At 47.9% G+C, this 12,971-nt stretch overlaps 1 protein-coding gene across 15 annotated transcripts in view; it reads right to left on the minus strand.

Annotated features, from left to right (window-relative positions):
• Window positions 1-12,971, minus strand: part of EIF4G3 (eukaryotic translation initiation factor 4 gamma 3) — a 104,629-nt gene that overhangs the window by 31,529 nt on the left and 60,129 nt on the right. For 12 of the 15 annotated variants that reach the window (XM_017732718.1, XM_017732730.1, XM_017732729.1 and 9 more), the window contains 4 exons: window positions 11,167-12,018; window positions 4,270-4,358; window positions 2,472-2,721; window positions 1-56 (listed from right to left, as the gene is read on the minus strand). The exon at window positions 1-56 is cut by the window's left edge and continues 132 nt beyond it. In XM_017732718.1, the coding sequence (XP_017588207.1) occupies window positions 1-56; window positions 2,472-2,721; window positions 4,270-4,358; window positions 11,167-12,018 (1,247 nt within the window). The remainder of the gene's footprint in view (window positions 57-2,471; window positions 2,722-4,269; window positions 4,359-11,166; window positions 12,019-12,971) is intronic. The other 3 variants (XM_017732721.1, XM_017732720.1, XM_017732731.1) reach the window with 1 other exon arrangement.

A 12,971-nucleotide genomic window follows, 5' to 3' on the forward strand; every position in this document is an offset into this window, starting at 1 on the left:
CAGGAATTCCCGGTCATACTGCTTCTTCCCCTCCGGGTCCAGGGGCTTCCACTGCTCTGTAGGGAGAGAAGTCCCTGAGAGTCACAGGAAACAAACCCTCTGCTCACCCAGACGTGGTTCAGGTAAATCCAAAGGGAAGAGGCTGCTGCAACAGCCTGGGAAATTTCAATTCAAAAAAATTGAAATTGAAAAAAATTTAAAAGATTCAATTAATTTTCATTTTGAAGGGAGAGAGGAGGGGAACAGACGTGGCATTAAAGTGGCATAAACAATGGGGACTGTAGAGCCAGGTCTGGACCAACCACACCCAGGTCTGGTCACTAATTCCAGTTCTAACCCATGTGTCTGACTTTGACTTTCACTCTCCTGGGGGATATGGTGGAATGGGGACAGTTCCCAGTTTCTGCGTGAAAATGGCGAAGGTAAAGTGGTTTGTCTGGTGTAAAAGGAGTCATAATATGGAGTCAAGGAGAGCAGAGCATGGAACAAAAATACCTTTTGAAAATGTGAAACCATGGAGCTGTGAACAACCCAGGCTGGAGACAACAAGTGGAAGCAAGAGAAGCCACAACCACAGGCCATGATCTGGGAATTACAACTTTCCACCTATTTTTCGTGGGGCTTTTTGGGTGCGGAGGACCCCGCCTGGTGAAAATCACCCCATAAAGCTACAGACACTTTAGCAGAAGGAAAATCAGCCTCTGGTGGCCTGGAGATGGGATTTTCAGCACCGGCCACACAGTTTGTTCGAAATTAGGGAAGAAAACATGTTTTATCTAAAGGAAAACATCTGTAGGAGATGCTGCCTTTGGATCTCCCTCATGCCAGACTGCCTTACTCAGTATTTACCAGCCCTCCAGGTATTTATTATTCTTCTATTTCACTCCCTGACCCCCAGCTTTGGACTTTGGGGATCGCACCATCTGCACCCCCGCAGAGGCCACGAGCAGGGACTTATTCCAACTATGGGTTTTAACAACTGGGAACGAAAATACACAGAAGAAATTACAAACTTAGCTCTTTAAGCAGTTTTATTTCTACAGAGCTTCAGGATACAGGAGTGCAGAAATGGTTTGGCTGGATCCTGGCTGGAATTCCTGGCCTGTCCCTGTGTCACACCACCTGTCATTTACCATGGAAAAGCTCCGACACAACAACAAGCACTTTATGTGTAGTTTCCTTCTCCTGGAAAGCTCTCAACGAGCTGTTTTAATGTGAGGAGCAGCTGGGCAGCACCACAAGAACGATCCCCAACGCAGGAAGAGACAGGGATCAAACACACAATTCCTCCAAAGGCAGAAACTCCCCTTTCTAAAAAGAGTAGAGCTGAAATCGAGGACTACTGCACAGGTCTGATGTGTGTTGCTTTCCCAGGAATCAATCCAACCCCTCCTGCTGAGTGAAAGGACATCTGGACCCAACCGGGATTGTTCTGACTGCATCAAGCTGATGAATTATGGATTAACTTCAGGAAGTGCTTGGTTAATGAACTGGTCAGGTACCCTGAGCGTGATGAGCTATCAAGAGGCCTCTGTGTTTCCCCCTCACGATATGATTGAGCTGAATTAAAAAAACGAAAGCAATTGAGGTCTTTGTCAGAACAAAGTGGTGAAGAAACAACCACTGCAGCGGAATCCCTCAATGGTGGTGTTCCTTGCCCACCGGGTTCTCCAGGTCCTTCCTTATTACTATTATTAGACTCTTTAATTTCTGGGCTCCAAAAAATAAGAGTATTTTATGTGGAGGGAGTTTCACTTGAATAAGAAATTGCTTAAAAATTGGGAGCAGCTGAGAAGTTGGTCTCAAGTTCTGTCCAAATGAGGTGGATTAACTGAGGTTCAGGTCTATAAATTACAAAATCTTCATAAATAACAAAAAGGTTAGGTCTTCATAAAATAACAGACACACCCTACAGATATCCTATACCCCAATCAATGGGACTGAGCTGGGCAGTGTCCGGACTGAAAACCACAAACTGTTTATCTTCCTTGCTTTTCTAGAAATCCAAAGACCCAGGTAACTGTTTACCCAGGAAATTAAATCTTTATGAGCACACATATTTGTATTTAGAACCCAATGAGCACTTTCATTTCTTATTTAACCACCTCTTATTTCAGAGGTATATTGGTTCATATGGAATCTCCTGGATGGTTTCCAGCTGTCAATCACACAGGAATCAACTCTCTGCCATTTCCACCATGCTGTAGCCAACATCCAAATGCATAAAATTTTCAAGGAATTAGGGATTTTCTCTTCTCTTGACCATGATCAGCAAGACAAAACCAATTCTCCCCTTTTGCCCCCCTGGAAGATCTCTCAGGGCCTGTTGGGTTGCAGATCTCAGCACAGCTGCACATGGTGAACACTGAATCCCCTTCCAGCCCCACTGGGAACATCCACAGGGATGACGCACAGGGTGTCAGCAGCCCTTCCAGGAGGGAGGCAGAGAAGCAGAGTGGAGCAGGACTTACCTGGTTTGTACTGGTACACAGGCCCCTCTCCGGAGCTCTCCGTGCAACCAGAGTTGGCGTCGGTGCCTTCTCCCTCCGAGACGCTCTCGGCACCGTTCCGCACCAGCTCTGCCTCCTGCTCCCCATTCTCTTCCACAGGTTTCACTGGTTTGAGCTCCAAGGGTTCCCTCTCCAGTTGAAGCCCATGGCTCATTTTCTCCTGGTCGGATTCAAGTACTTTGTCCCCTGAAGGTTCCCCCTCCTCCTTCGGCTGCAGCATGGACAGAAGCAGAGGTTTTGTTAAAAATGCCCCGACAAATTCAATGCACGTGGAACAGCTCTTCATGGATTCACACAGCATTTTTGGGAGCAGCAACACCACACCGAGCCACTGGGTGATTTATTGGCTCACTCCCATGGACAGCCCACTGATCATTAATGGTGTAACTGGAAAGACTCAGCATTGCCCATGAAACCTCCATGGGACTGGATGGAGGGAACTCTTAAGCCATGAGCAATCCCAGCCTGGAAAGACAACTCTGCTTTCTTCCTCTCCTATTATCCATGATAAAGGGATGGTAAAGGGCACGTGGTGCTTGTTTTGGGGGATTCTTCCTTTAAATGCCTGCTGCCAACTGGAGCAGATCCCACTACAGAAGGCAATGTAAGATCCAGCCACAATTCCAGCATCTCAGCTTCAGAAAAAGCATTAATAGTATCCCTGGCTGTTAATTTTAGAGCTCTCCAAGGACACAGCCTGATTGTGCATTCAGACGAGGAGGCGTCGGAACACGCTTCTCCCAGGAGAAATCCCAGCACATCTTAGCACTGAACAAAGGAATAACTTCATTGAGGATGCTCTGGAGGAGGCTCCTGCTCCTTTTGCGTCCCCACCTGAGGGCACCACATCCTAAAACGCTTCTTGGAGGTTTTTCAAGGGAATTCTCTGAAGAATTCCTCAGTGGAACTGCCGGGTGGTGCAGGAGACACAACTCCTCCAGGGGAGGATGAGCAAAGTGTGGAGGATGAACCCGCTGGTGCAGCCCCAGTGACACCCTTTGCTCTCCTGCTCTGCATCACATCTGGCCAACCTCAGCTTTTATCTACACACTGGGCAGTCTGAACTTTCACATTTTTACTCTCTTGCTTCCTTTCTGATCGATTCCAACCCCAAACTGACCCAGGATATCAAGCACAGCTCCCTGCTGCAATATCCCTACCAGAACAGCAGTGAGGGAGGTTATCTTCACTCATCTAATCACTCCTGAGGTGGTTCTGCCTGAAAACTTCAGCCGTTTTCCTTTGTCAGCTTCTCCATCAGTTGGTCATCAGGAAAACCATCCTTTGCCATGGTATCCCTGTGCAGAAGAACCTGCCCAGTGTCAGGATGGTGGCCTGGGACCAAAATGGGGAGGTGCTGACGGATCCAAACCCACTTTTCCTTCACCCTTCACTGGAAGGGGTTCCTGAATGCTGGAGGCTGGTGGAAGTCTAGTGGAACCTTCTAGTGGAAGGTGTCCCTTGCCATGGCAGGGGTTGAACGAGATGAGTCTTTTAGAGTCCCTTCCAACCCAAAACAGTCTGCGATTCTGTGACTGTATTAGTCATTAAATTAGGCAAACTCAAAGAAAACTGAAGAGCTTTAAGGGAACAGACTGACACCTGTTATCTAAAGGATGCTGAGGAACAGCACAATTCCTCCCCAAAACCCTGTCCTGGATCCTGTGAGACAACGAGAAAGCAACTCTCTAAAGCACAGTTTCAAGAGAGGAACACCATTTTTACACTTGGGTAAAGCAGGACTTTGGTTCCCTCTCACCTCTGTTTCTGCCTCTGTCACCTCCTCAGTGGCTTGGGTCCGGTCTTTTGGTTTCTTCCAGGTCTTTGGTGCAGTTACAGCGGTTTGGGCTGCAATGTAAACGTGCATCTGTTACAACACTGAACGACATGGAGCTGACGTGGCTGTGGGTGCTGAGCTTCCCTCTCAGGGGCTGGTCTGAGGCACAGGAAAATGAAGCAGTCGCTGCCTTGTGGAGGATTCAGCTTGATTTAACCACTTTTGCTTTCAATGCAGCAATAACAATCATCAGAATGACACTAAAACACAGGAACTGTTTTACAAGTTGCTCATTCAAGCTCCAAGTGGCACTTGGGCTAGCAAGGAGGTCACTGCCAACAGTACAAGGATCATGCAGGAGAAAAAACCTTCAGGAAGTCAAGTTTTTGGGAAGATCAGGTACTGGCTGGGAGGGAAGGCTGTTCCCAATGTATTTTTCTCAAGAATTATAACATCCTTATAATATTAACCATAAACAAGCCCAAATTTCCAGTATCTCATCCAAAAGGAAAACTTCTTCAATCCTGCAGCACTGCCCTGAGCTGGATTTATATTTCAACTTAAAAGCAGGTTCGTAACTCCACCATTAATGATCTCCCTGGCCAAGTGAGTCAAAGGAAACACCACAGAATATTCCCAAGATCAGCACTGATTTACTCCAATCGTGTTTTTCCTCTAAAGGGTAGAAGAAACCACACAATATACTAAGAGGAGACAAACCCATTAATCCAATCTGCTCCTAATTTGTGGCAACTGCTCCCAGCTTAAATTTGCATTCCAGGCACACATGCCCAGTTAAGAGTGTAAATGGGATTGATTTTGTGACTAAAGTTTACTGCAATCAGATTTCCAGCTCCAGCCTTTGGTCTCCAGCAGATACTGTAGAAAAACCCAGTGTGCACTTCCTTTATCACAGTAAAATATAATTTTGAATGGTTCTTCACTACGGATAAATAAGAAGTGCTAATAACAGCCAACTCTGCTCCTAAGGGCACGGAGGAAACGGGATTTGCTGTGTTCCCACTGCCCCTAAGGGTAAGTACGAGCTTCAGTGGCTTCTCCAGAGTGTTTCCCTGTTTGGAGGGTTACCATGGGCCTGCAGACACTCTGCAGATTCCCATGGGAATCACCACATCCAGGCCCCAGCCCAAAGAGCAACAGGAGCTACTGGTGCTGAAAGACTTTTACCTTCAGGCTGAACACCCCAAAAGCAAAGTCAATTAAAAAAAGAAAGTCTTATTTAAATATTCAAACATCATCTGCTTGTTCACAGAACCAATGGCTGGAAAATCATCCGGGTCTCCCAAGCTCCAAGTCCTGCACATCTCCGTAGGGAGTTGCATCTCCCTATGGAGAGGCTTTAAGGGCAGGGCAGAACCCCAACACAAATCCCCAATTTCCTGGGGGTCAAAGGAGAGGAGAGGAAGGGCCAAGCAGGCCCAGACTGCAACAAACACGGCTTTGTCTCACACAACCCCAGGATGAGCCTTTACTGCTGCTCCCGGCAGCTCCCAGCACCTTGGCAAGAACAGCCCAGTTACTCCCACTATCCTGGGGTAAAACCGGGGCTGGGAACAACCACGTGTCCATGCACGCCATAATTTCTGGAATTCAGCAAAGCACAGATCTAAGCCAGGTTCCCCAGGTCCCTCCATCACAAAATCTCCTCAAATTCAGTGAAAACCGAGCACTTTTCAAAGTGCTGTTTTCAGTCTTCTTGTTTGGTGATGTCACTTCCACACTTCAGGGGTTTCTCCAAGGAGGGATTACGTCTGCACAGCAACAACCTCAATATTGCCACAGCAATGTAATTTAACTGATCAGTCCCAAAGTTTTTAATCGGACAGAATTTCACTCCACACAAACTCAAACCATGGAAACCATCTACAATGTAAAATAATGTTTCATTTTTAACTGCACAGAAATAAACTCACGGGTCATGGATTTGGGGCTGGCAAAGGTCCGGGGTGTTTCCTTCCTCAGCTGTCAGGATGTGAACATTATTGCTGCTCAAGAATACATTTTTTCCACCTTTTTTTGGCAAAAGAAAGCTCTGTAGATGCTGCAATCCTGCCAAGCCTCCCAAATGAGTCTTGCCTTAAATCCCACGACTTCCATGAGCCCGGGGGTTCTGCAGCCAGAGCAACTCTGACCATGTTGTGGAGCTGCCCAGGATGGATCTCCAGAGATCTCCGGAGATGCTGCTCAATTTTTCTTAAAATAGCAGACACCAGATTTTTTTTCTGTCAAACTCACATTTCTGCTGCAGGAGCAGAAAGGAGAACTTGCGCTGATGTGGGTTTAGGTGCCAAACAAAGTTTAGGTGAAAACAAAGTGAGTTTAGGTGCCAACCTTCCCAAACCCCAAATCCAACAGGACAACAGCATTATCCACGTGAAGATGGAGTGTCATCTGTGAGGCGGTAGGGAAATATAAAGTAATGTGTCCAGTTTGGCTCCTGGAGAGGGACAACTCTGGACACTTCTGGTCTTCTTTTCCATTTTCCTCTCCCCAAGTTGAGCAATGTCACGTGCTCTCCAGTAGTTTAACTCCTGCCCAAATGCAGGCTCATTTTTGCCACCATTCGCACTTCCAGACCTTGTTTTCAGCTCATTTCGTTCCTTTGGAGAAGGGACACCAGCAAACCCAACCAACACTCGGAGCTCTTATCTCGGCTTACAAGGGGAGATAACAGGAGTGACAACGCAGATTTACTTTAGGACTGGAAAGAGGAGCAAACCCTTAATTCCAGCCTATCCTGGACACCACTCCCAGTGGTAACTCCACCACTGTGGGGATCTGCTCAACAGGCCTGACGCTCCCTCAGCCCGTTTCTGCAGCTGTATCACGTTCCCCAGTGGAACATCTTCCCACAGGATTTACCCACCAGTGAGCGCACAGCCCATCCAGCGGGACACGAGGCCTCTCCTCTCTGATGTGGTGCCAACTGTGAAGCCTAAATTAATACCAGCTCTTGTATTTTTATTTTATTATCCAACATGCCATGAAAGACCAAAGCAAAGACCCACCATTGCCTTCCAGCTCATGGAAAAGAAAATATATTCCAGTGGGTATGGCAGCAAATCAAGAAAAAGGCGACACCTGATTTATGTTTCTGCCTCTCCAGGTTTCGATGCTGGAGAATTTTCTCCAAGATATTTCCAATTACAGCCCAAGTTGTTCGTTACAGCCTCCCCAGCTCAGAAACTCTGGGACTCACCACAGCTGGGCTACTTAATACAGAAATATGTCTCATAAACGAGCTCTGCAAGAAACAGCCCTTTGAATTCCATGTGTATTAAGTTCTTTCGGCTTCCTGTGTTCCAAGGAGTTCTGCCTGGGACACACATCAGTCTCTTATTTTCCTCTTTGCTTCTTGTAATAGCCATGATAGAATGATGACATCAAAGGCCTCAGGTCTCTGGTAGCACCTTCTTCTGCAGAAATTCCACTCTACCACCACCATTTTTCCTGTTTTGTTCCCTGGAATGTGCTGGTCCCTCACTGTAGCTGCAGAAACCCCAGAATTTATTAAGCAACAGTTGTTGATGACTTCAGTCAGGGCGATGTTTTTAGTCCGGATTGGAGCGCCCAGGTCCTCTCTTGATAATCTTTCTCCTTGCAGAGCAGATGAGTAGGAATTAATTACTTCAAAAAGCACGTGCTCTTGCCCCTTGCCGATAACAGCTGTGGCCATCCTAAAAACTCCAGGCAATCATTCCTGAGGAGGCAGGAACGCACCCCGCGCCCTCAGAACAGGGGGAATGTGTCCCCTGTGGGCAGGTGCTCAGACCAGGAACACAGTCAGCAGCAAGAAACCACCCCCTGGGTCCAACAGCCTGCACTGCTCAGTGCCTTAATGCTCTGAAACCCACCAAAGCTTCCCCATTTCATAGGGAAGCACAACCAGTGATGCTGATGAGCAGGGAATGATGATCCAGTGACTCACAGACACAGAGATAGAACCACTAAAGCTGCCAACCTCGCTGTGAGGGTGTTCAGAGTAGGCAGAATTCAGTGTAAAATACATCAGGGGTGCTCCAGTAGAATCCCCTGACCTTGGAAATCTGGTGGAGACTTAATGCCAGTGGAAAAGGAAGAGTGGTGGTTCCCCTGGATCCCCACAGGATCAACTCACTGGCCTCTTCCTGCAATCACTGACAGAGTTGTTTTGTTGAGCTGTAAAAAGAGAACTGCTGCAGGATAAAGATGTTTAAGGGTCTGAATATATTTTCTTTCTTGCCACGGAGCTTGACAGAGCAAAAAAAATCCAAGTCTGGTTCTCTGACTGTTGGACAGAAGGTGTGTCCTGTAAAACACCCCAGGAACAGGCAAATCCCTTTGCTCATCCCCAAAAAGCTGCCACCTCCAGCACAAAATACGGGATCCACCCGGGAGCCTCAGCAGTGCTGCCGCAGCAGCTCAGGGAGGAGGGGATGAAGGTCTCATTCCCAAAATTAGGCAGGCCAGGTTATAGCTATGAAAAGGAGATGCAGGAGGAACTGCTGCAGGAATGAGGTTATCCTGAGAGGTCCCAGCCCTGTCCCAGTCAGCCCAGCTCGGCTCCCTTTAAAGGGAAAGCAGGGGCATGATTTGTGGCCGAGCTGCTCTGTAATAAAAACACCATTCTGCTCAAAACCCCAAAAAATATTGCTCAAAGTCACAGAGCTCACAGCTACCAGCATGTGCTCAGGAAGTTTCCCTTATCCCAGGTTAAATCCTAACTCCAGAGAGCATAAAAATATCTCTTGGCCTTTAGTCCAAGTAAAACACAACAATAAAACCCTTTCTCCTTGCTCCTGAGGGTCAGCATCTGGATTTTCCAATGAATATGGCAGACACGCTGCTCCTCGGTCCTGAACTAGCAGGCAGCCTGAGATGATGTTATTTCAATCTCTCTTCCTCTCTCCAAGAAAGAATGGAAAATTATTGCTGAAAAGAAGGCTGGCAGAGAAAAGCAATAGTTCAGGATCATTAAATCAGGGGTAAAGCACAAAAAACCACTTGGAGAGCTTTGTGCTTTCTTTGAAGTCCTGAGCTTTTAATAGAAATCTGAGTTTCAAGTCATCTTTTACATGACTTGAGAACTCCTTGTTTCCCTGTTGCCAAAGCCAGTGCCTTGGCTAATGTGTGCTCTGGAGCATAATGACATTACAGCATTAAAATTAATCTTCTGCATAATTAAAAGCCCAAACACTGTAAGTTAATTTTTTTAAAATTTAAACTACAGGCCATTACAAAGCCAGCAATAACACTGCAAGCTGGAACCTGCCTGTGCAAAACCTTATTTACAGAGTCCCATTTCTCCTCTCCTTTGTAAGGAAATTAACTTGGGTTATGAAGTAGCTTGGATTGAAAGAACAACAAGTGCCAGAGCAGTGAAATGACCTGAGCGAAATAAAAATAGAAGATGATTAACAGGAAAAAATCCTCACGGTCGGTGTAGTGAAGGGATCTTTCTTCTCATCTGTAGATGCTGGATTTTAAAATCAGCATATTGAGCATCACACAAACATGGAACAGGGCCAACCTCAGCCTTTCAGTGCACTTAAGAGCAGAGCCCGAGATTTCCCATCGATCAAAGAAAAAACTGAAAAACCCCCTATATGAAATGTTACTTTAAAAAAATGAAACCAACAAGATCCAAATCACAACCGGCTGTTTGTCCTCTTTGTCCCAGCTCAACCAAGTTCCAAGGAATCAAAATAACTGCAGAACAGGGTGCAGAAAATGTGACACATTAAATGCTTTAACACTGCTGGGTGTGAAGAACGGCCCCCCCCATTACATCTCATCCAGCAGCAAATACAAGGAATTGATCATTTAACTTCTTTCCCACAATTTAATCTCCAGGAAGTCCTGCAAAAAAAGCAGTTTTCCATAAGAAACACAGAGTGTTAATCCATTCAGTGCCAAACCAGAGATGTGACAGGGCTGAAACCAAAGGCAGGTAACAACACTTGGAGAAACAGGCTGGGTTTTAAAAGGCAGTTGCAGAAATTGCAATTTTTAGTGAGTTTTAAACTGTAAACTGTAAAATTTAAATTTAAAATTGTAAATTGTACATTTTGCTTACATGTGACTTTTGCAAAGGAAAAGCAGAAGCCTCAGTAATGAAGGCTGGGCAAGTAGAGGTGTGTGACACTGAGGTGACACTGAGGTGACACTGGGCTGTGACACTGGGCTGACCCTCCTGAGTGACACTGGAGTGACTCTGGCTGTCAGTTGTTTGGGTGAGTGTGAAGGTCCATTTCATTTTCCCACATCTGGGAACATCGTGACACATTTTTACAGCTGGAGAAGACCCCACTCCAGCAGTTCTGGAAATCGCTGGCTCAGGGGGTTCATCCCAAGGGCTCCTGGGTCTGAGTGTTAATCAGGCTCCCAAATCCAGAGCCACAGGCCCTCGGACTGACCGCTCACCTCGGGGGAACAGGAGCTGTGGCTACCCCGTCCCTGGAAGTGCCCAAGGCCAGGCCGGATGGGGCTTGGAGCCACCTGGCATAGTGGAACGTGTTCCTGGCCATGGCAGCGGGGGGCACTGGATGGGATTTAAGATCCCTCCAATCCAAACCATCCTTGGATTCCATGAAAAGCAGTGTGCTCTGCATTCCCCCTCCACCAGCCCTGTGTTGCCACGAAAGCATGAGCCCACCCCAGCCTGGGACACACATCCAAGTCAGTGACCAATTCTGAACACGCAGGAGGGATTTCTACCCCTGCAAAGGAAGATCAGTATTTCACAATCACAGCAGCCACGCAGCACCACCAGGCTTCTTTCTTTTGCTGACAGAAACAGAAACATCTGTTGGAAGAAGAAAAAGCCCCTTTCCTTCATCCTCCAGTTCACCACATGAGCCCACAGAGCTCAACACTTACCTGGGACAGGACTCTTCCTCGAGTTCACACTCAGAGCCTCCCTGCTCTCCTCCAGTTGCCCATCTGCTTCTGTCTCTTCCTTCTTTTCAGTATCTTTTACCTCTTCGCTAAGAGTAGTTCTTGTGCTCTCCTCTCCTTCTAAATCTCCCTGGACAACAGGGAGGGCACTCGGAGATGGGAGAGGAGGTGGAGAAGGAGTTGTAGTGGTAACAGCAGCAACAGAAACCGGAGGAGACGGGGGCGGCGGGGTGGGAGGCGGGGTGGGAGGAGGAGAGGGAGCAGCGTGAGGAGCACTGGGAGATGATGGCACGCTTTCCACCTCTGCTGGGGGAGCCTCAGGGGGCTCCAACTCCACAGTCAACAGCACAGCTTCCGCCAGGGCCACCTCTGCCCCGGGCTCGGCTGCAGCCCCCGCGTCCCTGGCGCCGCTCGCGCTGTTACTGACACCGGGCCCGGCCGCCGCCGGGGCGTCACCGGGCGATGCTACTGCACTGCTGGGCTCCGCGCACACCGCGGCACCGGGCTCCTCCGCGGCAGGAGGGGCCGCTGGCTCCGTGCAGGGTGTGGCACTGGATGCAGGCATTGCCTCCTCTTTGGGGGAGGCCAGTTCACATTTGTCCTCTGGGTCAGCCACGGGCAGGGGTCTGCTGGACACGGTGACGGCAGCCGTGGGGACAGCTGCGACCGGAGCGGCCGGGGCCGGTGACGGAGCACGAGGAACTTCTGGTGGGGTTTCCACTGAGGTGGGGGCCTCGGTCATCTGCCCAGCTTGATCTTTCTTCTCCCCAGTAGGTTCTGGTCTGAGGACTGGAGAAGGTGGTTTTAATACTGGATCTGGTTTTGGCTTCTCTTCTGGGAAAGGAGAAAAAGAATATTATCAACAGCAAGGCAACTGCATGTTCCTGCCTGGTGCCTTGGCTCCCTTGGCTCCCATTCCTGCATTCTGCCAAGGAGCTCTGAGGAAGACACCAGAGGCCCCTGCACCTCACCTGGAATCCAAACTTGAAAATACAACCACTGCCATCCTGAGAAGAGATGGATCTAGAGAGATTCATTGAAACCTTCCAGTGTCTAAAGGGGGCTTATAAAACAAGGAGAGCAACTTTTTACATGGACAAAAAGTTGCAGGACGAGGGGGAATGGGTTAAACTGGAAGAGGAGAGATTTGGAATGGATGTTTGAAAGACATATATCAACACAACCCCCAAAATCTTGTGCAGAAAGAAGTCCCTGCACTTATCCCACGATTAGCAACAGACATGGTGATCCTGTCCCTGCCACGACCATCACACAGCTCCCAAAGCTCTGCTGCTTCCCACTTCTTTTCTACAAAAGTATGAGCCATCACGGTTTAAGATCCTGCAGGAACATGGAACTCCTTCAGGACACTGTCACACCAGCAAAAATAATTCTGGAAAAGCCAGAGGCACAAACTTGCTCTTCAGATTAGGAAGTCAAAGGCCACAACCAACCCCAAATCATCAAAATTCAGGTAGGACTGAAGAGGTTTGGCTCTGCTGGATTTTCATTTGGGGCTTATTCAACAGCTCAGCTAAAGGGAAAGGGTTTTTGAAGGAGAACCAAAGGGTTTTTGAAGGAGAACCCATTTGAAACTGCCTGGAGCATCAAATCCCACCTTTAGGAATAGCTGGAGCAAAAATGAACTCTGCTTCCAGCCATTGGCAGCCCCAGCAGCGTTACAGAGGCCCATGGCCAAAGCAGTAGTTCATCAACTTAATGAGGCACCCGGGGACATGGCTTTGGAGGAGGATGACAAGTGAGGAAAGAGATGGGAAAGAGAATGC

This window comes from Corvus brachyrhynchos, unplaced genomic scaffold, assembly GCF_000691975.1.
Source record: "Corvus brachyrhynchos isolate BGI_N302 unplaced genomic scaffold, ASM69197v1 scaffold215, whole genome shotgun sequence".
Taxonomy (NCBI): Eukaryota; Metazoa; Chordata; class Aves; order Passeriformes; family Corvidae; genus Corvus; species Corvus brachyrhynchos.